Source organism: Ranitomeya imitator, chromosome 2 (assembly GCF_032444005.1).
Source record: "Ranitomeya imitator isolate aRanImi1 chromosome 2, aRanImi1.pri, whole genome shotgun sequence".
NCBI lineage: Eukaryota > Metazoa > Chordata > Amphibia > Anura > Dendrobatidae > Ranitomeya > Ranitomeya imitator.
Genome location: NC_091283.1, coordinates 393,083,352 through 393,109,500, shown reverse-complemented (window position 1 = coordinate 393,109,500; position 26,149 = coordinate 393,083,352). Strand labels below are relative to the sequence as shown.

General features: G+C 41.7%; 1 protein-coding gene across 1 annotated transcript; it reads left to right on the top strand.

The window, feature by feature from the left end:
* Positions 1 to 12,519: 12,519 nt before the first annotated feature.
* Positions 12,520 to 19,094, top strand: LOC138666655 (oocyte zinc finger protein XlCOF6.1-like). Its single transcript, XM_069754845.1, has 3 exons — positions 12,520 to 12,543; positions 13,554 to 13,644; positions 18,091 to 19,094. Exons 1-3 carry the CDS (start codon positions 12,520 to 12,522, stop codon positions 18,918 to 18,920), a joined length of 945 nt encoding a protein of 314 aa, XP_069610946.1. The 3' UTR covers positions 18,921 to 19,094.
* Positions 19,095 to 26,149: the final 7,055 nt, after the last annotated feature.

The window sequence follows — 26,149 nt, the reverse complement described above, 5'->3', positions numbered from 1 at the left end:
TAATAAGCAGACAAACTACAAGAGCAACATAGGTATATACTATATACAGGAGGAGATGACACACAAGTATATACTATATACAGGAGGAGATGACATACAGGCATATACTATACAGGAAAAGATGGCACACTGGTATATACTATATACAGGGGAGATGACATACAGGTACATACTATATACAGGAGGAGATGACATACAGGTATATACTATATACAGGAGGAGATGACACATAGGTATATATATACAGGAGGAGATGACATACAGGTACATACTATATACAGGAGGAGATGACACACAGATATATACTATATACAGGAGGAGATGAAACACAGGTATATACTATATACAGGAGGAGATGACACACAGGTATATACTATATACGGGGGAGATGACACATGTATATACTATATACAGGAGGAGATGACACAGATATATACTATATAGAGGAGCAGATGACACAGGTATATACTATATACAGGAGGAGATGACACACAGGTATATACTATATACAGGAGGAGATGACATACAGGTACATACTATATACAAGAGGAGATGACACATAGGTATATACAATATACAGGAGCAGATGGCATACAGCAGGTATATACTATTTACAGGGGAGATGACATACAGGTATATACTATATACAGGAGATGACATACAGGTGTATACTATATATAAGGGAGATGACAAACATGTATATACTGAGGGGAAAATGACAGGTGTGAGGTGAAAATGAGGGTTGTGAGGTGAAAATGAAAAGGTGTGAGTGCAAAATGAGAGGAGTGAGGGAAAATAGTGGAGTGATCAGAAAATGACAGCTGTGAGGTTGAAATGACAAGTGTTAGGGGGGAATGAGAGGAGTGAGGGGAAAATAAGAGGAGTAAGGGGGAAAATGAGAGGTGTGAGGGAGAAAATGAGAGATGTGAGGGGGAAAATGAGAGGCGTGATGGGAAAATAAGAGAAGTGAGGTGCTATAACTAACCACAGATATTTACTATGCCCAGGCAACGCTGGGCTCTTCAACTAGTACTCTATATATCTGTATAAATTTGTACTGTAATCTCTGTAATATTGATGGCAGGACTAGTATCTGCCACTATATGGTCACCATATGGCGGTAATATTAGTAGTTTCAATAGTGTTTTTTTCTTTTTTTACTTAGTAACAGCTTAATACATGTCAGTCATGCAGTGGTAGGTGTATCGCGGTATTATTGGTCTTTGTATAGTGTGTGTTATGTAACGGTTATCGTTATATTGTAATATGTACTGTATTCACTGTGTAGTGGTGATGGTGGGGACATTGTGTAACAGTATTATTTTGGCATTGTATACTAGTAATTTTGGTAATATTGGTCTTTGTATTGTGTATTTCAGGCTAGCAACAATGATATTGTAATTAAATATGTAAAGATCCTCTTTTTAGTGGCTGGGAAGTTGTTTGGGGAAACATGTACTTTGTGGCTTGGGCCCCTGATCTTTTAGGACCCTTGCAATGCCACTGACTTAGGATACAAATGGACCGTCACAATTACCGTTTTGAGCCTCTTATACCAGCAAAAGACCGTACGTGACTGGAATCCTGTCAGGAACATTCAGTGGAGGGAAAACTTCTTATACACCAGGGGTGTCAAACTGCATTCCTCGAGGGCTGCAAACCATGCGGGTTTTCAAGATTTCCTTAGCTTTGCACAAGGTGCTGTAATCATGATGTGTGTAGGTGATTAAATTATCACCTGTGCAGTACAAGGAAATCCTGAAAATATGACCTGTTTGCAGCCCTTGAGGAATGCAGTTTGACACCCCTGTTATACACTATGTAATTCTGCATGGAAAAAGAACTACATCTCCCATCAACCCCTGGTACGAGAGCGCGTAAGCTGGAGGGATGTCAGTCCTGTGATCGATCAGTCATATGGAGGGGAGGAGTCAGGGGTCACATGATGAGGTACCGCAGTGTGTAGCATTGCCTAGTGTGCGGCTCTGCAGGTGGAGGTATGTGCTGGAGATTCCCCATTACTGGGCGCAGGGGACATTAACCCCCTCAGTGCTGCGGTCACATTTCAGGAGACAGAACGTGTTCCCGTCTGTGTCGCTATATCAGGGTCTCTGTATTGGATTACATTGGGTCACTTCCCTCCTGACGTCGCTCGCTGCTCTGTTACTGAATAACCTTTTTTTTTGGTCCAAGGGCCATATTATCTTACTGAACCAATCCCAAGGGCCACAATCAAAATGAAAGTCTGTCACAATTATGGGATATCAAAAGTAGATACAATAAATGTCCTGATAGATGGAAATTCTACTTTAAGGATCTACCAATCAGCAGTCTAAGGGTATGTGTCCACGTTCAGGATTGCATCAGGATTTGGTCAGGATTTTTCATCAGTATTTCTCAGCCAAAACCAGGAGTGGGTGATAAATACAGAAGTGGTGCATATGTTTATATTATACTTTTCCTCTAATTGTTCCACTCCTGGTTTTGGCTTACAAATACTGATGAAAAATCCTGACCAAATCCTGATGCAATCCTGAACGTGGACACATACCCTAAGAGTCATTTTTTGTAAAGGAAACTAAGAGGACATCCTCCAAATTCTTCTCAAAAACTCAAAACTGCTCAAACAGTTGAGGTTTTCTTTCAGTTTCTGTAAAAAAAAAAAGAAAAAACCTCCTTGAAATACTCTGTGTGCACATAGCCTAAGGCCACGTTCACATGTTCAGTGTTTGGTCAGTATTTTACCTCAGTATTTGTAAGCCAAAACCAGGATAGGAACAATCAGAGGAAAAGTGTAATAAAAACACGTCACCACTTCTGTATTTATCACCAACTCCTGATTTTGGCTTACAACTGCTGAGGTAAAAAAAATAAAAAAAAATGACCAAATACTCAACATGTGAATGTGGCTCAAGAGTATGTGCACCCAATGTCTTTTTCAGGCAGGTTGGTATGATTTATCATCTTGTCCCATTCAGGTCTCTACAATGTTGGATCCTCTCAGAGGTCTAAGGCCACGTGCACACGTTAAGTATTTGGTCAGTATTTTACCTCAGTATTTGTAAGCCAAAACCAGGAGAGGAACAGTCAGAAGAAAAGTATAATAGAAACACGTCACCACTTCAGTATTTTTCTCCCACTCCTGGTTTTGGCTTACAAGTATTGAGGCAAAAAACTGATCATATACTGAATGTGGCTTAAGGTTAAGTGCACACAATGTCTTTTTCAGGCAGGTTCAAACACGCTCTATAACCCAGCTAAAAATAATGATCATATATAGAAATGTTTTCTTGTTCAGAATTTTAAGAGCCTTTTAAAACCTATAGGTTTCCAAATATGCCAAGCGGTTATACAAAAAAGTGACTGTACTATTCTGCTCATCAGCCGCCCATTATTTTATACATGTAATAAAAAAAAAAAAAAAACACTGGTAACAAAGCCATCACAAAAAAAACCCAAACCATCTCAGGCGTCGACAGAAAAAAAATGTTGGCAGTTTCCTGAAGCGTCTTCTGCTTCAAAAAGTCATCGGATTCGCCCGACTATAGAGGGCTTTAGTGTGCACATACTCTAGTGGTACATTCACATAGATTTATTATTTTTTTTACCAGGATTTAGGAATAGATTCTGCTCAAAATTTACTGAAAAAATTAGTCAAATGCTTTTCAATCCGCATTCAAATGATTTTAATGTGAAAAAGCGCCTATTGTGCACAAAGTGCTGTTTTTTCACATTATTTTGAGCATTTCCCAGTACAATTTATAGGGAGTTTGTTTTCATGGAGCATTGGAGTATTGGAAGCTTCTTTTAAAAAGAGTGCTTTGTAGTAAAATCCGCTTCTAAATCATCTTAAAAAAAAACTGTGAATGAGGAAAAGGTCATGAATGTATGTGGATCTCTCTATGTTGTATGTTTGGGTTTTGTGCTTACTGGCCAAGGTTTCATCGTTGTCATAAACTACAACGGAGCAAACCTCATGCATGGTTCCTCAGGTTGTGCACCTCTGCTGTACAGTCTCTATTTTGGCCATCACCTGCTCCATGTTGTCACTATCAGGAGATAGTAATGTTCTATCATTATCTGATACTGACGTCACCGGTTCTGCCGTCCCAATCTCTGTCAATGTTCCCAGCACTTTATAACTTTTTCTTGTTTTTACAGAAAATTTAATAAAGATTCAGATATTTTAGATTTTCCTTTTAGATTTGTTCTGTGTTTTTGGTGCTGGATTGGAGATATTCTGTGAGAAATCTCTGTATGTGACTATAATTGGATTGTGTGTTATACCGGGGGCAGGACAGAACCATGACTGGATTTAGTGATCATGTGAAGCTGGATTTCTTACATGGGATCTTTATGATCTGGGGCTGGCTGGGTCATGCAGAGGAACTGCTTCCCCAGCACCTGTGTTGGGCGGCCTGTAACTTCTGTTACTACTTTGGCGCTGCTTGATGGCCATCACTGTAACCGACATCGCAGCGCAGAGTACACTTACAGGTCCAGTGCCGGCTTGACCATGTCACTACTAGCTGACACAGCCGCTCAATGCACTGTGCACAGCCATGTCTGATAAAGTGACAGCAATCAAGCAGCACGCCCTGCAGAGCCATATGCCAGAGAAGCTGGACGAGAGACAAGCCGGGGGGAGGTGAGTGTGGCTTGTTGCCAGTTTCTCCAGATTAAAGATATTTCTAGTGTGTTTGTGTGTATTCATGTATGATGTGTGCTGTATATCTATGTATGTCAGTGTATATGACCGTGTATATATTTGTCTGTTTAAATGTATTTATGTGAATTTGTGTTTAAATGTGTATGAAGGTAAGTGTATATGTTTGTGTATGTGCATGTCTGTGTAGTGTATGCGCATGTCTGCGTACCGTATGTGTGCATGTCTGCATATTGCATGCGTGCGCAAGTCTGCGTACCATATGTGTGCACGTTTGTGTAGCGTATATATGCACGTTTGGTACCATATGTGTGCATGTCTGCGTATTGCATGTGTACATGTATACATATTGTATGTGTGCATGCTGCGTATTGTGTGTGCATGTCTGTGTAAGGGCTCCTTCTCACTTGCGAGCAACTCGTATGAGTCTCGCATGGTTAAAACCCGGCTCTGCACCCGGCACTCAGATCGGAGCATGCAGCCACATAGGAATACATGCAGCCGCACGCTCCGCTCCTCTGTGCCGGCAGCAGCACCGGGGTATTGCCGTGCGAGACTCATCCGAGTCTCGCACAGGTGAGAAGGAGCCCTAAGGAGGAAGACCGGGCTGTGGGTGCCTGCGTTATGCCACGTCCGGAAATGTTGAGGCTGCATCCAGTGTTGCTGGGGGGAAAGAATGAGGAATCGGACAGGTTCCATGACCCTGGGAGAGGGTGTTTGGCTAAGCCGGGCAGTGAGCAGGAAGCGCGGGAAAGAGCATTCAGTTTCCTGCCGGCAGTGAGAGCAGGAGGTGTGCAGCGCACTCCGGCAGAACTTGCGCGAACGCTCCGGTGAGACAGTGGGTGTGCAAAGCACCCTGCGCCCGGCTAAGCAGAGTGCAGCGATCGTGCGGAAGAGTGAAGGCCAGGTGCAGGACCCTGAGGTCTCCATTTCTGATGGATGTGCAGCACCACACGTGTTGGACAGAGACTCTTGCAGTGATTCCTACTTCGGCTGCACAGATTTATGGACTAGGGGCTCAGCGGTCAAAACCGGTGACCGTGATTTTGGTTGGGATCCATCTGAGGACACCATGCCGGCCGTTGCCGGTACTCCAACTCCCATCAGACTGTATGTGGATGAGGATCAGAGAAGACTGATAAGTGCCATTTAAATATTAGTCGCGTTAACTCTTTAACCCCCTTGACTCTTGTTTATTAACTCCCTGTGAGGAGATGTTTTGTTAAAAATTAAATAATATTATTACAGCATTGTTCTGCAATCCCTGCGTTACTGCATTTCCGAACCTGCTTACATCTGTATACCGTATGTGTACATGTCTGTGTATTGCATGCTTTCGCATGTCTGTGGATTGTGTGTGCATGGCTGCATACTGTATGTGTGCATGTCTACGTATCTGGAATTGTATGTATTTTTGCAATATGCGTTGTGATGCAGTGACCCCTGTAACAGGTAGAGGGTGCTGCATGGTCTCTCCAGTATGCACACAGAGGTGTATTGAGGCCATGAGAGTGCATGGCAGTTGCATGCATGGCTGTGGTCATAAGACAAAGTCCGGAATTGTGATGAATGGACTATATGTGTGTCGCAGAGGAGAAGACTCAACAATAGAATAGAAAGAGCGCACTACCAATATTGAATGGTGCAAAACACCAAACGGGGTGCAAACAAGCGGCAATGTCGTAAATCTGCACAAAAAAGAAAAAGAAGCCACTTAAACGAATGCACACCACAAAACAAATAAATGACAATATTCAAAATATAACAACAGGAATTTTATTAACAAACAGCAACTTCAAAAACCATAAAACATACTTAAAAACAATAGTACATAGGAAACTTGGTCCACATACACGTATATAATGTAAAATACAAATATACAATATAAGCCTGCACACCCTTGTGTATAGCGGGACACCCCACCATCTGGCTCATGGGCACATATGCACAGAAAAGGGCCAAGTGTAACCACTACAATGTATGTAACCCTAAAAAATCAGGAACAAGCCCTAAAGCAAAGGGAGCACCCCCTAATGGAGCAATCACAGAATCAGGCCACCCAGATATAATAGGGAAGCACTCTAAACCAAAAGCCAGAAGATAACACACAGCGGGGTATAAAACCCGACTACAGCACAAGCCCAAAATAGAGCAGCAAGGATTACAGCTGTGTGTCTCTTGGTCCACACTCACCTGCACCTAGGGGACGGTGGAGTTTCCTCCTCCTCTCACTCCGACCATGTGGGTAATGGTATAATCCTTGCTGCTCTATTTTGGGCTTGTGCTGTAGTCGGGTTTTATACCCCGCTGTGTGTTATCTTCTGGCTTTTGGTTTAGAGTGCTTCCCTATTTATTATATCTGGGTGGCCTGATTCTGTGATTGCTCCATTAGGGGGTGCTCCCTTTGCTTTAGGGCTTGTTCCTGATTTTTTAGGGTTACATACATTGTAGTGGTTACACTTGGCCCTTTTCTGTGCATATGTGCCCATGAGCCAGATGGTGGGGTGTCCCGCTATACACAAGGGTGTGCAGGCTTATATTGTATATTTGTATTTTACATTATATACGTGTATGTGGACCAAGTTTCCTATGTACTATTGTTTTTAAGTATGTTTTATGGTTTTTGAAGTTGCTGTTTGTTAATAAAATTCCTGTTGTTATATTTTGAATATTGTCATTTATTTGTTTTGTGGTGTGCATTCGTTTAAGTGGCTTCTTTTTCTTTTTTGTGCAGAGGAGAAGACTCTGCGCTGCCAGCCTGAAGTGATGTGGTGTTCTGGGACCTATAGTCCCACAAGTATGTTGCATGTTGTGTAATAGTCATGGGAGGCTGGCTGGGCTAGGTATGTGAGATGGGCGGGACAAACTAGCCACACACACCCACACTCCCACCCAGGGGAGTGGTTAAGGATATATAATCTTATCAGGATGTGGGTCACAGGGCCTGTGTATGTTCCTGTGTGGTTCCTGTGTTGGAAGACCTGGGAGTAGGCTTCCTGAAAAGCACATGCTGGTGTGTGAGGTCCTGGGAGTAGGACCGGATCCCTGAGCAGCGCACAGTGTGGGAGGTCCTGGGAGTAGGACCGGATCCCTGAGCAGCGCACAGTGTGGGAGGTCCTGGGAGTAGGACTGGATGTCTGAGCAGCGCACAGTGTGGGAGGTCCTGGGAGTAGGACCGGATCCCTGAGCAGCGCACAGTGAAACTTGGGGAAGCTACCGTCCTTCGGTGGGTCTGGACTGACAAAGGTGTGCCGCTGAGGCAAGTTGGTGATCCCCGTGAGGAAGTTTCCCAGGAGAGTGGACTGACAAGGAGTCAACAGGTGGAGCAGGAGCTCCCATAAGGTACCATTGATTGTTGGTACTTCTTATGTTATATGAGCTGTGTGGTAACCCACGGCAACTGGTCAGAGGAGGACCAGCGTGATTTTACCTCAACCATAGTGTCGTATGTTGGTGCCTGTTGTGCTCCATGGACATTAGTGAACTGTATGGCATCCGGTCACCCACGATAACTGGACACAGAGGTTCGGTGTGTTTAGTAACCGTGTTTTAACAGTCATGTACTATGATGTAAGACTGTTTTCGTTTGTTCATCTTTCTATGGTTTATGGAGAGAATAAACCAAACAGACTGCTTTAAGTGAAAATTTGTGCCCTTGTGCTTGAAGCCCGTGCCAAGCGAGTAATTCCCTACCCGTTAGTGAGTGCAATCTCACAGCGTGTATGTAATAGTGTATTGTGGTGTGTAGTAAATCTATAAGAGCTCTCTCATATCTGTGTTACAGATTTCCATTTGTCTTTACAAGTTTAGGAACAGACAAGTGAAATGAACTGATGAGAAAAAGGAGATGTATTCCAGCTTCTTTGAAACCAAAAATGTATTAGAAAATGCTTGTTAAAAAATCATGGCAATGGCAAAGTTAACATGGCAAGATATAGTTACGCGTTTTCACTCGAGGTGTCCTTTATCAAACTGAGTTGTACTATCTTGCCATGTGAACTTTGCCATGGTTTTTTAAGAAGTGTTTTCTAATACATTTTTGGATTCAAAGAAGCTGAAACACATTCTCCTTTTTCTCATCAATACTACATGTGTGACCGCACAAATTCCGTGTTTCACCAAGTCGTATGCCGTTGTGGGTGAGCTGGTTCATTCTTTTTTTTGTTTCAAGTGAAATAAACCCCTCGGTGAGGTTACCTTAGGGATGTGATTGTATGTAGCGGCTCCTGAGCGGAGCCTTCTCCTCACCAGGCAGATGTCGGCTGTGATACACAGCTGGCGTCTGCCTTTAACCGCAGTGATCAGAGATCGCTTTGATTGCTGCTTTTTTAAGTATTTACAGTCATGGCCAAAAATATTGACACCACTGCAATTCTGTCAGATAATACTCATTTTCTTCCTGAAAATGATTGCAAACACAAATTCTTTGGTATTATTATCTTCATTTAATTTGTCTTAAATGAAAAAACACAAAAAGAAGTGTCCTTAAGCCAAATTGGATATAATTCCACACCAAACATAAAAAAGGGGGTGGACAAAAGTATTGGCACTGTTCGAAAAATCATGTGATGCTTCTCTAATTTGTGTAATTAAAAGCACCTGTAACTTACCTGTGGCACCTAACAGGTGTTGGCAATAACTAAATCACACTTGCAGCCAGTTGACATGGATGAAAGTTGACTCAATCTCTGTCCTGTGTCCTTGTGTGTACCACATTGAGCATGGAGAAAAGAAAGAAGACCAAAGAACTGTCTGAGGACTTGAGAAACCAAATTGTGAGGAAGCATGAGCAATCACAAGGCTACAAGTTCATCTCCAAATACCTTAATGTTCCTGTGTCTACTGTGCGCAGTGTCATCAAGACGTTTAAAGCCCATGGCACTGTGGCTAACTTCCCTAGATGTGGACGGAAAAGAAAAATTGACAAGAGATTTCAACGCAAGATTGTGCAGATGTTGGATAAAGAAACTCGACTAACATCCAAACAAATTCAAGCTGCCCTGCAGTCCGAGGGTACAACAGTGTCAACCCGTACTATCCGTCGGCATCTGAATGAAAAGGGACTGTATGGTAGGAGACCCAGGAAGACCCAACTTCTTACCCCGAGACATAAAAAAGCCAGGCTAGAGTTTGCCAAAACTTACCTAAAAAAACTAAAACGTTTTGGAAGAATATTCTGTGGTCAGATGAGGCAAAAGTAGAGATTTTTGGGCAAAGACATCAACATAGAGTTTACAGGAGAAAAAAAGAGGCATTCAAAGAAAAGAACACGGTCCCTACAGTCAAACATGGCGGAGGTTCCCTGATGTTTTGGGGTTGCTTTGCTGCCTCTGGCACTGGACTGCTTGACCGTGTGCATGGCATTATGAAGTCTGAAGACTACCAACAAATTTTGCAGCATAATGTAGGGCCCAGTGTGAGAAAGCTGGGTCTCCCTCAGAGGTCATGGGTCTTCCAGCAGGACAAGGATCCAAAACATACTTCAAAAAGCACTAGAAAATGGTTTGAGAGAAAGCACTGGAGACTTCTAAGGTAGCCAGCAATGAGTCCAGACCTGAATCCCATAGAACACCTGTGGAGAGATCTAAAAATGGCAGTTTGGAGAAGGCACCCTTCAAATATCAGGAGCAGTTTACCTGGAGCAGTTTGCCAAAGAAGAATGGTCTAAAATTCCAGCAGAGCATTGTAAGAAACTCATTGATGGTTACCGGAAGCGGTTGGTCACAGTTATTTTGGCTAAAGGTTGTGCAACCAAGTATTAGGCTGAGGGTGCCAATACTTTTGTCTGGCCCATTTTTGGAGTTTTGTGTGAAATGATCAATGTTTTGCTTTTTGCTTCATTCTCTTTTGTGTTTTTTTCATTTAAGACAAATTAAATGAAGATAATAATACCAAAGAATTTGTGTTTGCAATCATTTTCAGGAAGAAAATGAGTATTATCTGACAGAATTGCAGGGGGGTCAATACTTTTGACCATGACTGTAAATGCCCTTGTCAATTGCTGCCAGCAGCATTTAGATGGCCGGTATATGCACTCACCAGCTCCCATCATCCCCTTAGTTGTGGGTTGCTGATAGTTTGCCATGTGTTGTTGCCATTTGTGTCAATCTATGAAGTCTTGCCTTAGGTTGAATCCTTGGAAGATGTGCCAGGACATTATTATGTGGCACCCCAGGAGTTCAGGTACCACAGTAGTGCTGCCTTCCTCTCGTGGAGGGTAGTGCTATGCCTGGAAACAAGAGGCATCCCTTTGGCAGGTAAAATCTCACACACAACACATTCTGACTCCAGACCAGGAGGGGGAGCTCAAAACCCAGTTTTAGGGGAACTTCCCTATATCCATCCTGGACTGGAAAAGGAGTTAGTTCAGTCTGGAGTAGACAGCAACGAGTGAGAAGCAGAGGAGAGATTGAGGGCTAAGGGAGACTGCGAGTGGGCCTCATGTGAGCCAGAGCACAGAAACCGGGCACCAGGAGCCCGAGGTTGTGGATCACTGTAAGGTCCACGACAGACCCAGAGGGCATAGGACTATACGTGAACTGCCTGTACAACATTTGTAGTGCAGCAGCATTCTGGAGCCCGGAGTCACCATGCAGAGACCCCAGAAGGAATGGCTCAAACTGCCTTCCATATAGGTACTGTCCCAGGACAGGAAAGAGCGAGGACCTTGTTAGGACACTTCAGGCAGCAAGGAACTAATAGTGAGCGCAAAGTGGAAGGCTCCTAACCTGACCTGCCAAGGAGATTTCCACTTGTTTTCGGGCTGCCTGGACTCCTTTTGTACCTGTGGCCGGTACCCTGGACTGTGACCTACTACCACCAGTAAACCAGGTAAAGTCTTTACAACTCTGTGTCCACTTATTTGTTGGCATACACCATCCTTGCCACACACTTTGGGAGCCCTGGGGACCCCGCTTCACCTGTGGGAAGCGTTACCATCTTGCTGCAACAACATCACCCCAGAGGACCCCTTTAAGCAGTGTCGGCCCCTATTGACCGAGAACCATAGGTGGCGTAACGAACAATAGATTATATTCACAATTTCCCTTTTTAGTTCCCTTTTATTGGGTGCCCAGCACCACGGACCGGGTCGCAGCCATCGTGTCATCCCCTTTATGACCGGACCCGGTACCGTGTACCCCACGGCCCTGGTGGGCAACTCAATTACAGCATGCTTAATTTGTAGTGAGCGTTGACTGTAACAGCTCATTGCACCATAACTATGGTGATCTATTTACAGACTTTTTATTCTGACATCATCCAGTAAGCTCCATTTCGTTCTTGTATCAATGAAGTAAGCTCTGTTCTGTTTCTTTATCTTTTATCTATGTAGTAAGCTTGGTTATGTTAATGTATCTATGCAGTAAGATCTGTTCTGCCCGTTTATGCTGTTACATCAGTATCTTCTTCCCATTCAGGTCCCTACAATATCGGATCCTCTCAGTGGAGATCTTCTATATAAGAGACTTCTCCTGAGTGACCCTACAAGAATGGATAGGGACAGGGACAAGATGGCGGAGAGGATATTACACCTCACCCTAGAGATCCTCTTCCGGCTTACTGGAGAGGTGAGAGATTCTGATGACGTCACATTACATCATTCTTATCTATGGGAATAACTGATGGACAGAACTGGAGAGGTGAGGACTCTGGAAATGTCTGTAGGGAGATTTATTAATGTGTCTCTCCATAACCAGGATTACACAGTAGTGAAGAAGACCTTTAGTGATCGCTGTCAGGCCCCTGTGTCTGGGCTCAGGGGTCTTCCCCATCCCTCAATCACGGTGCCTCCACCTCACCCCCTGATACATGAGGACATCAATGACCAGAAGATCCTAGAACTCACCTACAAGATGATTGAGCTACTGACTGCAGAGGTGACACTACTGAAAATATTGGTACAAAATCCTGTAGCCCTATGAGGGGATCGATGGGGATGATGGTATCATTGTATGTGTCAGGTTCCTATAAGGTGTCAGGATGTTGCCGTCTATTTCTCCATGGATGAGTGGGAATATTTAGAAGGACACAAAGATCTGTACAAGGACGTTATGATGGAGGTTCCCCAGCCCCTCACATCACCAGGTAGTAGACAGGACTAAATACACAAGGCCTATATTTATCTGTATGTAAAGAATTAATTCAGTCCCTGTATGTGTTTTCTCCAGAGAGATATCCCTATCCTCGTCTTCTACTGGACTGTATACAAGAAAATCCCAATGTTCCTCAGGATCATCAGGAAGATGGAGAGAAGGTGTCATGAAATCTTCCCTTTGATGTTTAGACTGCTGTGAAGGTCTTGTGTTCAGTCTTGTTTTATCCAACAGTATTATACATTGAACGGACAATTAATTACAGACACCAGTCATTTTATGATCGTAACTTTCCTGTATGGAAATTAAACATTGCTTGTGGAGCGCAAGAAATAATGTGATTTAAGCCCCATGTCACAGTGGTCATATACTCATTGGTGCCAGGAACATGAAAGTGAGGTTTTCGTGCTTCCCTGGCCTTCACAGTCCTCTGATCTTAATCTTATAGAACATCTGTTGGACGCAGTACAATGGGTTTCAACAGCTAGTGATATCAATGATGTGATAAATTGTTTAGGTTGGCGGTCCAACCCACTACTAGATGGGTGTCTCTAGTAATGTGGCCATTCAGTGTATGTTTTATACTTGGTGGAGATGACAGGATAAAGCTGATCATAGACATTAGATGTTGTCTGGATCTTCCCTCAATTTTCTAGTTATGGAGACTGGTGGTTAGAATTAGGAGCCGATAGATTAGATTTATACAGGATACCTACAGCTATGTGATAATGTTGTCATGTTTGGTCATCTTTTTTGTCCTTTAAAATTATATCCCCTAACAATCTTTATTTCAGAATAAAGATCTGCCCCATATTAATACTACAGAGACATATGTGAGGGGTGATCAGCGGTGCAAAGAAGAGATTCCTACAGATAACTGCACAGGTGAGTAGTGACCACTAAATGCAGAGAAGTCACAGGTTCTCCTCTTCTTTTTATAGTATGCTGCACAGAGTATTTTTTGGGTGAGGATAATACTGGAAGATAAATTTGATGCGGAAATGACAGTTTCGTTTTACCATATTGAAATGGTGTTTTTGTAAACTCAGAATCCATCTTCCTACGTTCAGATTACCACAGCCAACAACTGGTTACTGCTGTGAGCAAAGATTGGCTGCAGCGGTCACACATCCATTCATCTGGATGAAAAACTGAGGGAATTTTTTTTTAACTGTAAATTCAGCATCAGGATCAGAGTAGGACTTGAATACCTGAACACTTTATGATGTACTCTTATGTAGTGTAGCGTGTCAAGGTACATGGATTTTGGATTGGAGCTGAGTCGGCTCCACACAGGGCAGATGCCGGCTATATCGCATAACTGGCATCTGCCTTAAAGGGACTCTGTCACCTGAATTTGGCGGGACTGGTTTTGGGTCATATGGGCGGAGTTTTCGGGTGTTTGATTCACCCTTTCCTTACCCGCTGGCTGCATGCTGGCTGCAATATTGGATTGAAGTTCATTCTCTGTCCTCCATAGTACACGCCTGCGCAAGGCAAGATTGCCTTGCGCAGTCGTGTACTATGGAGGACAGAGAATGAACTTCAATCCAATATTGCAGCCAGCATGCAGCCAGCGGGTAAGGAAAGGGTGAATCAAACACCCAAAAACTCCGCCCATATGACCCAAAACCAGTCCCGCCAAATTCAGGTGACAGAGTCCCTTTAAACAGCAGAAATTGGCTCTACTGCCGATCACAGCTGTTAACCTCCTAAATGCCACTGTTAATCACAGGGAGTTGATGGATTGCTAAGACAGTTAAGGGACTGCTGAAGGCGCCTAAGCTTGTCATGTGAATTCTCCTGTATAATCCAGCCAGAGTATTGCTGTGTACAATACAAGCGATCTTAGGTTCAATTTTCTGAAGAAATAATGAAATAAAAAATGATAAAAAAAAAAATTTCAGATAGCCCATCCTTTCCCCAGTTAAAGCAACATTATAGTAACATATAGTAACATAGTTAGTAAGGCCGAAAAAAGACATTTGTCCATCCAGTTCAGCCTATATTCCATTATAATAAATCCCCAGATCTACGTCCTTCTACAGAACCTAATAATTGTATGATACAATATTGTTCTGCTCCAGGAAGACATCCAGGCCTCTCTTGAACCCCTTGACTGAGTTCGCCATCACCACCTCCTCAGGCAAGCAATTCCAGATTCTCACTGCCCTAACAGTAAAGAATCCTCTTCTATGTTGGTGGAAAAACCTTCTCTCCTCCAGACGCAAAGAATGCCCCCTTGTGCCCGTCACCTTCCTTGGTATAAACAGATCCTCAGCGAGATATTTGTATTGTCCCCTTATATACTTATACATGGTTATTAGATCGCCCCTCAGTCGTCTTTTTTCTAGACTAAATAATCCTAATTTCGCTAATCTATCTGGGTATTGTAGTTCTCCCATCCCCTTTATTAATTTTGTTGCCCTCCTTTGTACTCTCTCTAGTTCCATTATATCCTTCCTGAGCACCGGTGCCCAAAACTGGACACAGTACTCCATGTGCGGTCTAACTAGGGATTTGTACAGAGGCAGTATAATGCTCTCATCATGTGTATCCAGACCTCTTTTAATGCACCCCATGATCCTGTTTGCCTTGGCAGCTGCTGCCTGGCACTGGCTGCTCCAGGTAAGTTTATCATTAACTAGGATCCCCAAGTCCTTCTCCCTGTCAGATTTACCCAGTGGTTTCCCGTTCAGTGTGTAATGGTGATATTGATTCCCTCTTCCCATGTGTATAACCTTACATTTATCATTGTTAAACCTCATCTGCCACCTTTCAGCCCAAGTTTCCAACTTATCCAGATCCATCTGTAGCAGAATACTATCTTCTCTTGTATTAACTGCTTTACATAGTTTTGTATCATCTGCAAATATCGATATTTTACTGTGTAAACCTTCTACCAGATCATTAATGAATATATATATATATTTAATTTCACAACGCCTTTTGAAGTCTGACCTATCAAAAAAATCAACCCAATCGGAAGACGGTAAAACATTTTTGGGAGGGAGGATGGAGTGGGAGGGTAATAAAAGACAATCAAAACATAGTATGTTCACAAAACGATGTAAAAAAACAAACAATAAAAAAAGAAACAACTCGCCAAGAAAAAAAACAAGCCCTAATAGAAAAATAAAAAGTTGTGGGACTTCGAAAACTGAGGCACAAACCAGTTACCGTATTTGTTTTGCAAAGTTCAAAATTGTTTTTAGGCCAATAAAATAGTGAAGAAAAATAAAACCTATTGAAATTTGATATCTCTGCAATCGAACTACCATGGGGAATTGTGATACCAGGTTATTTTCATTGCATAAATAACAATGTAAAACACAAAATATATATGTGTGTGTATATGTGTATATATATATATATATATATATATATATATATATATATATATATATATATGTATGTATGTATGTATGTATGTATGTATATATATATATATATATATATATATATATATATATATATATATATATATATATATATATATATTTTGTGTTTTACATTGTTATTTATGCAATGAAAATAACCTGGTATCATAATTGTATGTGTATATAAAATATATATATATATATCTATCAATGACGGTATTGTGTATTGCTTTTCTCCACTATTGAATTTTTTGTGTCATTTTCCCTGGCTTTATATGTTAAAAATAATGGTGCCATTCCAAAGTTACAAGCCCTCCAACAAAAAAAACTACAGTACACAGTCCAGTAAGTGACACATCCCTGGAATCAAGGTCTCTGTCCCCATATAATGCTACTGTCAGATTAGATGGCAAAAGTTTGATGACAGATTCTCTTTAAAAGAGAGCTGGTGCATAGCTATGCATCATGATTGTAGCAGGTCATAAGAGCAAGAGGGGTTCTACTAAGTACTATAGATGCTTGTCATGAAGGGGTTAAATAATTCTGAGACTGCAGGAGTCATTAAAACTGGAATGTTGTGTTTTACTTTGAAGCAACTACTTGTTCTATTAGTTGTGTCCTTACACTGAACATGTGACAATAAAACAGGAACCTTCAAAGAACTTTGAGTCAACGCAGTAGTGAAAACAGGTTCCTCATAATCATCGATAATTCTCTGCTGTTGACACTACTGAGCGAAATCTAATTTTTCTCGTATATGTTGTCTTTATTTTTTTTCCTGAATAGAACACAAACCCGTTAGTTTGAGGCTGTTCACATGGACCTGTGCCGATCAAGTGTCTTCAAAAACTGAGACTATTTCCTCCCCTTTTTCCAAGAGCCATAATTTTTCTTTTTCTGTTCACATAGAGATATGAGGGCTTGTTTTTTGCGAGTTGTACTTTTGAATGACATCAATTATTTTACCACCTAGTGCACTGGAAAAATGGAAAAAAAATCCAAGTGCAGTGAAATTGCTAAAAAAAACGCATTTTTGACATTTTTCGGGGGGAATTATTTTTTACAGTGCACAATGACCGGGGAATCTGATTGTTCTCATCAGTACAATTTCGGTGATAGCAAACTTGTCCAGTATTTTTTAAATTGTTTTAGTGGTTAAATAAATAAATAAACATTTTTTGAGAGCTGTAGCATTCCTATTTTTTGTCAATAGAGAGGGTTTATTTTTTGTGGGGCGAGACAATGTTTTTATTGATACCATTTTGGGATAGATTGTTACAGCATTTTTTACAGTATTGCCTTGACCCAAAAAATGCAATTTTGACATCTTGATTTTTTTCTGTTTACAGTGCTTACCAATCAGGTTAATTATTTTTATATTTTGATAGGTTGAATGTTTCTGGATGTGGCAAAACACCATCTTTGTATTCTCTTTTTATTTTTAGTATCTTTAATTTTAAAGGAGGAAAAGGGGGGTCATTTGAGCCTTTCATTTCTTTTCAATTTTTTTTTCACTGTGTCTGTTAGTGCCCTTAGGGGACTTGAATCTGCTCTCATCTGATTGCTTGTACTATATACAGCTATACCACAGCATTGCATTTACAGTCTACTTTGAAGCCCGGAGCTCAGTGATTACAGGCATGTAGGTCTTCACCAGACTACCTGCTGTCATAATAATCCATCAGCAACCTGCTATAAAGTTATGGGGGTGCTGATGGGGTTAGAGGTAGATTCTGGCTGTATGTCACGGCCATCATCATCTCACCCTGTGAGCCTGCTGCACACACCTGCTACCGACTGGCTCTGTACATGTACGGTAAGGGTTTAATGGATAATAATATGGTTGGCATTGATGTTAAAAACTAACACGTGATTAAACACTGATGGAAATTATTTTTTATTCAATGCATGGTTAATGATAAATTGTAAAATCAGCTTTATTCCTTGGCAGATGATTGCACCTGGAGGTCAAAGGGACATCAGATATCTTCAGATGTTAAAGCAGATGATCATTCTATCCCATCAGATAGATATAAAGAGGACTCAATTATACCAGATATACCTTCATCCATTCACAGTAAAGAGCTGCCATCTGATTTGCCATCTTTTGATTCATCACAGCCTCTTCAGCAAATTAAAAATAATAGAAGAGATGATGAACATCAAAGAGCTCCCACAGAAGAGAGGCTCTTTCTATGTCCTGAATGTGGAATATGTTTTACCCACAAGTCACATTTTCTTAAACATAAAAAAACTCACTTAACAAAGAAGACATTTTCTTGTTCAAAATGTGAACATTCTTTTTCAGAGAAATCACATCTTGTCACACATCAGAGAAGTCATACAGGGGAGAAGCCCTTTTCATGTCTAAAATGTGGGAAATGTTTTACAACGCACTATAAGTTTATTAGACATCTGAGAAGCCACACAGGGGAGAAGCCATTTGCATGTCCAGAATGTAGGAAATCTTTTACAGATAATTCGGTTCTTGTTAGACATCAAAAAATTCACACAGGGGAGAAGCCATTTGCATGTTCAGAATGTGGGAAATGTTTTATAGATAAATCGGTTCTTGTTAGACATCAAAAAATTCACACAGGGGAGAAACCATTTTTATGTTCAGAATGTGGAAAATATTTTAGTCAGAAATCAAATTTTATTAAACATCAAAAAATTCACACAGGTGAGAAGTCATTTTCATGTTCAGAATGTGGAAAATATTTTATTTACAAATTAAATTTTCTTAAACATCAAATAACTCACACAAGAGAGAAGCCATAGGCATGTCCAGAATATAGGAAATGCTGTTTTTTTTTTAAACTGGTACTTATTAGACATAAAAAAAAATTCATACAAGGGAGAAGTTATTTTTACGTTCAGGATGTAGAAAAAAAAGTACACAGAAATCAAATTTTTTAAACATTAAAGAATTCTCACAGAGAAGAAGCCATTTTGGTGATCAGAATGTGGAAAATATTTTACTCAGAAATTACATTTTCATAAACACCAAATAATTCACACAGGGGAGAAGCCATATTCTTGTCCAGCACATAGGAAATGTTTTACAAATAAATTAATTCTTGTTCATCATAAAAATAAATTAAACAGAGCAAACATGTTCAGAAAGTGGAAAATATTTAACGCAGATATCACATTTTTTAAACATCAAATAATTCACACAAGAGAGAAGCCATAGTCACGTTCAGAATATAGGAAATGTTTTACAAATAAATTGGTTCTTTTTCGACATAAAAATAACTTTTCCCCGGTATGATTTTTTTTTTATGTTCAGGATGTGGAAAATATTTTACTCACAAATCAAATTTTCTTAGACATAAGATAATTCACACCGGGGAGAAGCCATATTCATGTTTATAACATAGGGAATATTTTACAATAAATGAGTTCTTATGCGACATAAAAAAAATCATACAGGGTAGAAGCCATTTTCACATTCAGAATGTGCAATGGCTTCATAAAAGGGTTATGTTACATGTGCATGAGGCCTAGATATCCTTTCACTCTGCCCAAAGTGTGCTTCTGGATACAGATGATACAGATTGACAATGAGCATCATTGTGTTCCAGAATCGCTCTTTAGGACGAGTGAAAAGATTCATTGTGTTCCAGAATCACTCTTTAGGACGAGTGAAAAGATTCATTGTGTTCCGGAATCACTCTTTAGGACGAGTGAAAAGATTCATTGTGTTCCGGAATCACTCTTTAGGACGAGTGAAAAGATTCATTGTGTTCCGGAATCACTCTTTAGGACGAGTGAAAAGATTCATTGTGTTCCGGAATCACTCTTTAGGACGAGTGAAAAGATTCATTGTGTTCCGGAATCACTCTTTAGGACGAGTGAAAAGATATCGGTTCTTTGAATGATACATCTACTTGATCATAGTAAAAAATATGTACCTGCTGTATTCAAAAGTGGTGCGGTGGGGAGCTAAACTACTGTCTACACAGATGACATGGCGGGTAGCGACAGACAGGTGCACACACCTTGGGAAGCAACTGCAGATTGGCGGGCACATTGCGGGGAATGGCAAACAGGTATACAGCACGCAATGTAATGTTTGAAGGTGAGGTCTACACATCTGCGCAGGTAGAGTTCACACTGCGTCCCACGGAACAACGCATCACGTTTAATTTCTGGACATCTGACTGTCTCTCTTTGCAAATTGCACTCTTACCATGAGTGATGTTGAGCACGAAATGATGATTAGGAAGTGTATGCTGTTTCCAATAAACATTTGTTATTAAAAAGTAAATAAAATCCAAATAACTCACCGAGATATCATTCATGTTTATAAAATATTCCACATTTATGTGTAGCGTATATCTGACATTTTAAATGATCAGGACAATTCCTGAACCAGCCATTATATGCCCAGGTTGTCTCATCTGATTAACAGGGTGTCCTCATTATATGAGACCAGCTGAGAATAGATTGCATCAGCAACTGTCCCAATCATGTACAGCAGCCTCTACTGATTGGGCATAAATGAGGTGTTGGACAATTCCTTTTAAACCTTGATGCAAACTAACAAGCACCTGCTTTTTCTATGTTTGTGTTTATATAGTTTTTCTTCCTTACTGTAGATGCTAACCCCTTAACGCAGCGGCCATTTTCTGTTTTGTTTTTCCTCCCCTTCTTCCAAGAGCCATAACTTTTTGATTTTCTCCATCAACATAGCCGTATAAGGGCTTGTTTTCTGCGGGTCTAGTTGTACTTTTGATTAACACCATTCATTGACTTGAAAGAATGAGTGAAAATGACATATGTCCGTCAAGCTCAACTGAGGAATGGAAGATAAAGTGATTAAGTGGAAAAGGCGTGAAACTATAATGTACAAACCAATCTGCCTATACAGGATTATGATCTAGAGCGCCAATCATTCGGAAAAAGAATTTTATATCTTTACATAATTATTTCTTACTTTCTTCTAAGAAATCATGAGTTTTTGCTGTGACTAGCTACTAATGTTGTTTAATCCATAGATTAATAGTTTAATGGTAAAAAGAAACCTCTTGTTGCCTCTGGAAAGTGAACTGTTTTTTTTTTTTTTTCAACACAAATAACATTTTACATGATAAAGCTTTTCACCATATTTTCTCTATAGACCGTTTGTTTATATACATGTTAATCATGTCCCCACTTAGACTTCCCTTCCCACAGACTGAATGGCTTTAATGAAGTTAGTTATTTTTATGTTTTCTCATATTTAAGATCATCCTTAGCAGGTCTGTGCTACATCGTTGCACCTTTTCTAACTTCAGAGCATCCTTTCTATGAACCGGTGCCTAGATGTGAACTACATAATCCAGATGAGCTGTTTTAATGCTTTGTATATTGATAGTTTTATGTTCATTTCCCACAAGTCCATGCCTCTGTAAGAAGGTGGCAGGACCTCTCATCTGCCCCTTCTCCACATGGAACCTATGCAACCTCCTTTTTTGGATAAAACTTGTATATGGTTGTGAAAATCTGTAATGTAATGCTGTGATTGCAAAGTGTGTACCGCCATAAGTTGCACCTGAAAGTTATACATCGTAATGTATTCTTGTGTTACCCATAGGTTGTGGTATGTAATGTATGCGATTTGCTCTGTACCTGCTAAGCCTGTACTTATGTTAGAGACAGGGATAGTGCTAATAATGCAAATTGTCTCTTCAGAGAGCAAGAGAGCTAGAACTCTAGTGCCACCTATTGGAAGGTAGCAATCCTACAAGTCAATGTTGACCCTTTAACGAGCCTTGTCACATGACTTAGGATAATAGCCAAACCAGAATGTCAATTTGCAGACACTGTGTTTCGGGGTACTGCCCCTCATGAGTGCAAAGTGGAGATCTAGTTTGGCTATGTGAGAGGCGTCAGACCATTATCCAAGAAGTATAATTTCTCCTTGCGGAGATCGACATGCTAAGCATGCTGAGATGAGGAGACTTAAAGCCGCAATGCTCCTCTGGGAAATATGCTAATTATGCAAATTGTCTCTTCAAAGAGGAAGAGAGCTAGAATTCTAGTGCCACCTATTGGAAGGTAGCAATCATACAAGTCAATGTTGACCCTTTAACGAGCCTTGTCACATGACTTAGGATAATAACCAAACCAGAATCTCAATTTGCAGACACTGTGTTTCGGGGTACTGCCCCTCGTCAGTGCAAAGCGGAGATCTAATTTGGCTGTGTGAGAGGCATCAGACCATTATCCAAGAAGTATCATTTCTCATTAAAGTGTCAACAATACATATATGCTAGCCACCTTAGGGAGAGACCCAAGTTGGGCTAAATGTAGCGGAACGAAAGAGACCGAAAAGCCCTCTACTTAAAGGAAATACATAGTGGATGCTTTCCTGAAATGGAAAGTACTTGCAAGCAGCATAATACAAAGAATAGCAGGTTTACCCAGAATCCTTTGCAGTAGGCGGAGCTATGCAAATCATCTCTTTCCACCCCAGTCTAATCCACAGCGCTTGGAACCGCCAAGTGTGCAATGCTGCGGATTAGTTTCTAAATTTACACAGCCAACCAATACCTACCTTAGGTAGGAATTGGTTGGCTGTGTAAATTTAGAAACTAATCCGCAGCATTGCACGCTTGGCGGTTCCAAGCGCTGTGGATTAGACTGGGGTGGAAAGAGATGATTTGCATAGCTCCGCCTACTGCAAAGGATTCTGGGTAAACCTGCTATTCTTTGTATTATGCTGCTTGCAAGTACTTTCCGTTTCAGGAAAGCATCCACTAAAGTGTCAACAGTGACTTGTAGGATTGCAACAGCGGGAGTGGGGGCGGAGGACAGGACAGAGGGGAGAGGAGGGCAGCGGAGGAAAGGACGGAGGGGAGGAAATACTGATGGCGGCAGATCGCCGCATTCAGTCGGTGGCGAGCGCAGATGGCGGTCTCCAGTCATGGCTGATGATATTGGAAACAGGAACACATGGGCTACTTGCACAGTGAACAAGTCTGTATGATCATGTTCACACACCACCAAGAAACCTGAAGACACAAGAGAATAGTAAAACCAAAAACACTCAGTTTGAAAAAATGTTGCAGTAATCCGCAAGTGCTAGTAAAAGATGTAAAAAACAGGGTATTTGGTTGATACGTTTTTTGCAAAAATGATATTGCAGCATCGGCCATGGCTGGATTGTAATATTTTATCAATTTTCATTGGTGAAATACCGTATATACTCGCGTATAAGCCGAGATTTTCAGCCCATTTTTTTGGGCTGAAAGTCCCCCTCTCGGCTTATACTCGAGTCATATACCCGGGTGTCAGCAGGGGAGGGGGAGCGGGGGCTGTGTAATTATACTTACCTGCTCCCAGCGCGGTCCCTGCAGTCCCTGGCTTCTCCGGCGCTGCAGATTCTTCCTGCACTGAGCGGTCACATGGCACCGCTCATTACAGAAATGAATAGGCAGCTCCACCCCCATAGGGGAGGAGCCGCATATTCATTGCTGTAAATGATCGGTGCCATGTGACCGCTCAATTACAGGAAGAAGCTGCAGCGCCGGAGAAGCCAGGGACTGCAGGGACCGCGCCGCAGCAGGTAAGGGGAGCGCAGCGCTATAATTACCTGCTCCTCGCTCCGGCTCCGTCTGCAGCGTCCTCTAGCAGTGACGCTCAGGTTAGAGGGCGCTGTGACGTAGTCAGTGCGCGCCCTCTGCTGAGCGTCAGTGCTGGAGACGGAGCCGCAGAGGAGCAGGTAATTACTGAAAGCGCCGGCGTCCTGAGAAGAGAGGTGAGTATGTGATTTTTTTTTTTTTTTTTATGGCAGCACCAGCAGCATTCTAAGGAGCACCTATGGGGCCATAAAGGTGCAGAGCATATATGGGGCACAGCATTATAAGGAGCACCTATGGGGCCATAAAGGTGCAGAGCATATAAGGGGCACAGCATTATAAGGAGCACCTATGGGGCCATAAAGGTGCAGAGCATATATGGGGCACAGCATTATAAGGAGCACCTATGGGGCCATAAAGGTGCAGAGCATATAAGGGGCACAGCATTATAAGGAGCACCTATGGGGCCATAAAGGTGCAGAGCATATATGGGGCACAGCATTATAAGGAGCACCTATGGGGCCATAAAGGTGCAGAGCATATATGGGGCACAGCATTATAAGGTGCACCTATGGGGCCATAATCAAAGGTGCAGAGCATATATGGCACAGCATTATAAGGAGCACCTATGGGGCCATAAAGGTGCAGAGCATATATGGCACAGCATTATAAGGAGCATCTATGGGGCCATAATCAAAGGTGCAGAGCATATATGGCACAGCATTATAAGGAGCACCTATGGGGCCATAATCAAAGGTGCAGAGCATATATGGCACAGCATTATAAGGAGCATCTATGGGGCCATAATCAAAGGTGCAGAGCATATATGGCACAGCATTATAAGGAGCATCTATGGGGCCATAATCAACGGTGCAGAGCATATATGGCACAGCATTATAAGGAGCATCTATGGGGCCATAATCAACGGTGCAGAGCATTCTATATAGCACAGTTGTATATGGAGCATCTATGGGGCAATAATGAACGGTATGGAGCATCTATTTTTATTTTTGAAATTCACCGGTAAATGCTGCATTTTCTACCCTAGGCTTATACTCGAGTCAATAAGTTTTCCCAGTTTTTTGTGGCAAAATTAGGGGGGTCGGCTTATACTCGGGTCGGCTTATACTCGAGTATATACGGTATTACGATTGCTCTCATTGGCTGTTTCACTTTCAACAGCCAATCAGAGCGATCGTATCCACAGGGGGGTAAAGCCACCCCCCAGGCTCAAGTACAGCTCCTCCTGTACCTGCAGGTTGGGTGAAATTTTAGTTAACCCTTTCATCCGATCTGCAGGAACGCGTTCCTGCCATAGGCGTCACAGGTCGGATTGGCACCGACTTTCATGACACATCCGTGGCGTCACAAGTCAGGAAGAGATTAAAGATATGGGCTGGGTCAGCAGCAGAGAGGGGGAAGGAAGCTGCTGTCCCAGTCAGAAGCTCTGGTATGTTAGCCCAGAACAGACGTGCTGAAGAGACGGGGCACTGCAAGACTACCGGATGGGAGAGATGTGTTGCCCCACAAAGGACTCAAGGATTTAAGGACTGGAACATGGGTCTCCAAGACTTTGGACTTTGGAAGGGCCCACGCTGAAGGGGTTTTAGGCAACTAAATCCCAGTGAGTGGACTTCTGTGAACTTCGGCTACTGCAGCCATTGTGGGTATGACCGTAGCAAGTGTCAGGGAGAGAACAGGGATCCAGTGTTGGAATTATCTCTTTTGTATACATCTCCTCTTCGTAAAGTTATTTCCCTGTTGGAAAACAGTTGCATTTGTGGACTCTCATTGCCTGGACTACGGTGACCAGAGAAGAGAAGGTAACTCTTGGGGAAAAGGCCGTGTCAGCCCCGTATTGCATGTACAAGGGGCCGGGGTGTCTTCAGACTATGTTTAGTGGGTGAGCTCGGTCAGGACTACCACCCTGGTCGCCCTTGTTACACCTCTATTAACCCCTTCAACCCAAAGCCTGTTTTCACCTTCCTGACTAGGCCAATTTTTACAATCCTGACCACTGTCACTTTATGAGATCATAACTTTGGAATGCTTCAATGGATCCCACTGATTCTGACATTGTTTTTTGTGACTTATTGTACTTCATGATAGTAGTGGTAACATTTCTTTGATATGACTTGCCTTTATTTGTGAAAAAATAGGATATTTGGTGAAAATTTTGCAATTTTCAAACTTTTATCTTTTAAGCCCTTAAATCAGAAAGTCATAGCGCACAAAATAGTTAATAAATAACATTTCCCACATGTCTACTTTACATCAGCACAATTTTTAAAATATTTTTGTTGTAAAGGTTAAAACTTGACCAGCGATTTCTTATTTTTACAACAAAAATTACAAAACCATTTGTTGAAGTGACTCTGCGGGGGTCTATATGATAGAAAATACCCAAAAGTGACACCATTCTAAAAACTGCACCTCTCAAGC

Bases quoted from the DNA above. Each gene is read 5' to 3' on its own strand.
- LOC138666655 (XM_069754845.1), top strand. From the start codon at position 12,520: ATGATTGAGCTACTGACTGCAGAG. The intron at 12,544-13,553 runs GTGACACTACTG...TCTTTATTTCAG, and splicing joins TTGAGCTACTGACTGCAGAG to AATAAAGATCTGCCCCATAT. The intron at 13,645-18,090 runs GTGAGTAGTGAC...ATTCCTTGGCAG, and splicing joins TCCTACAGATAACTGCACAG to ATGATTGCACCTGGAGGTCA.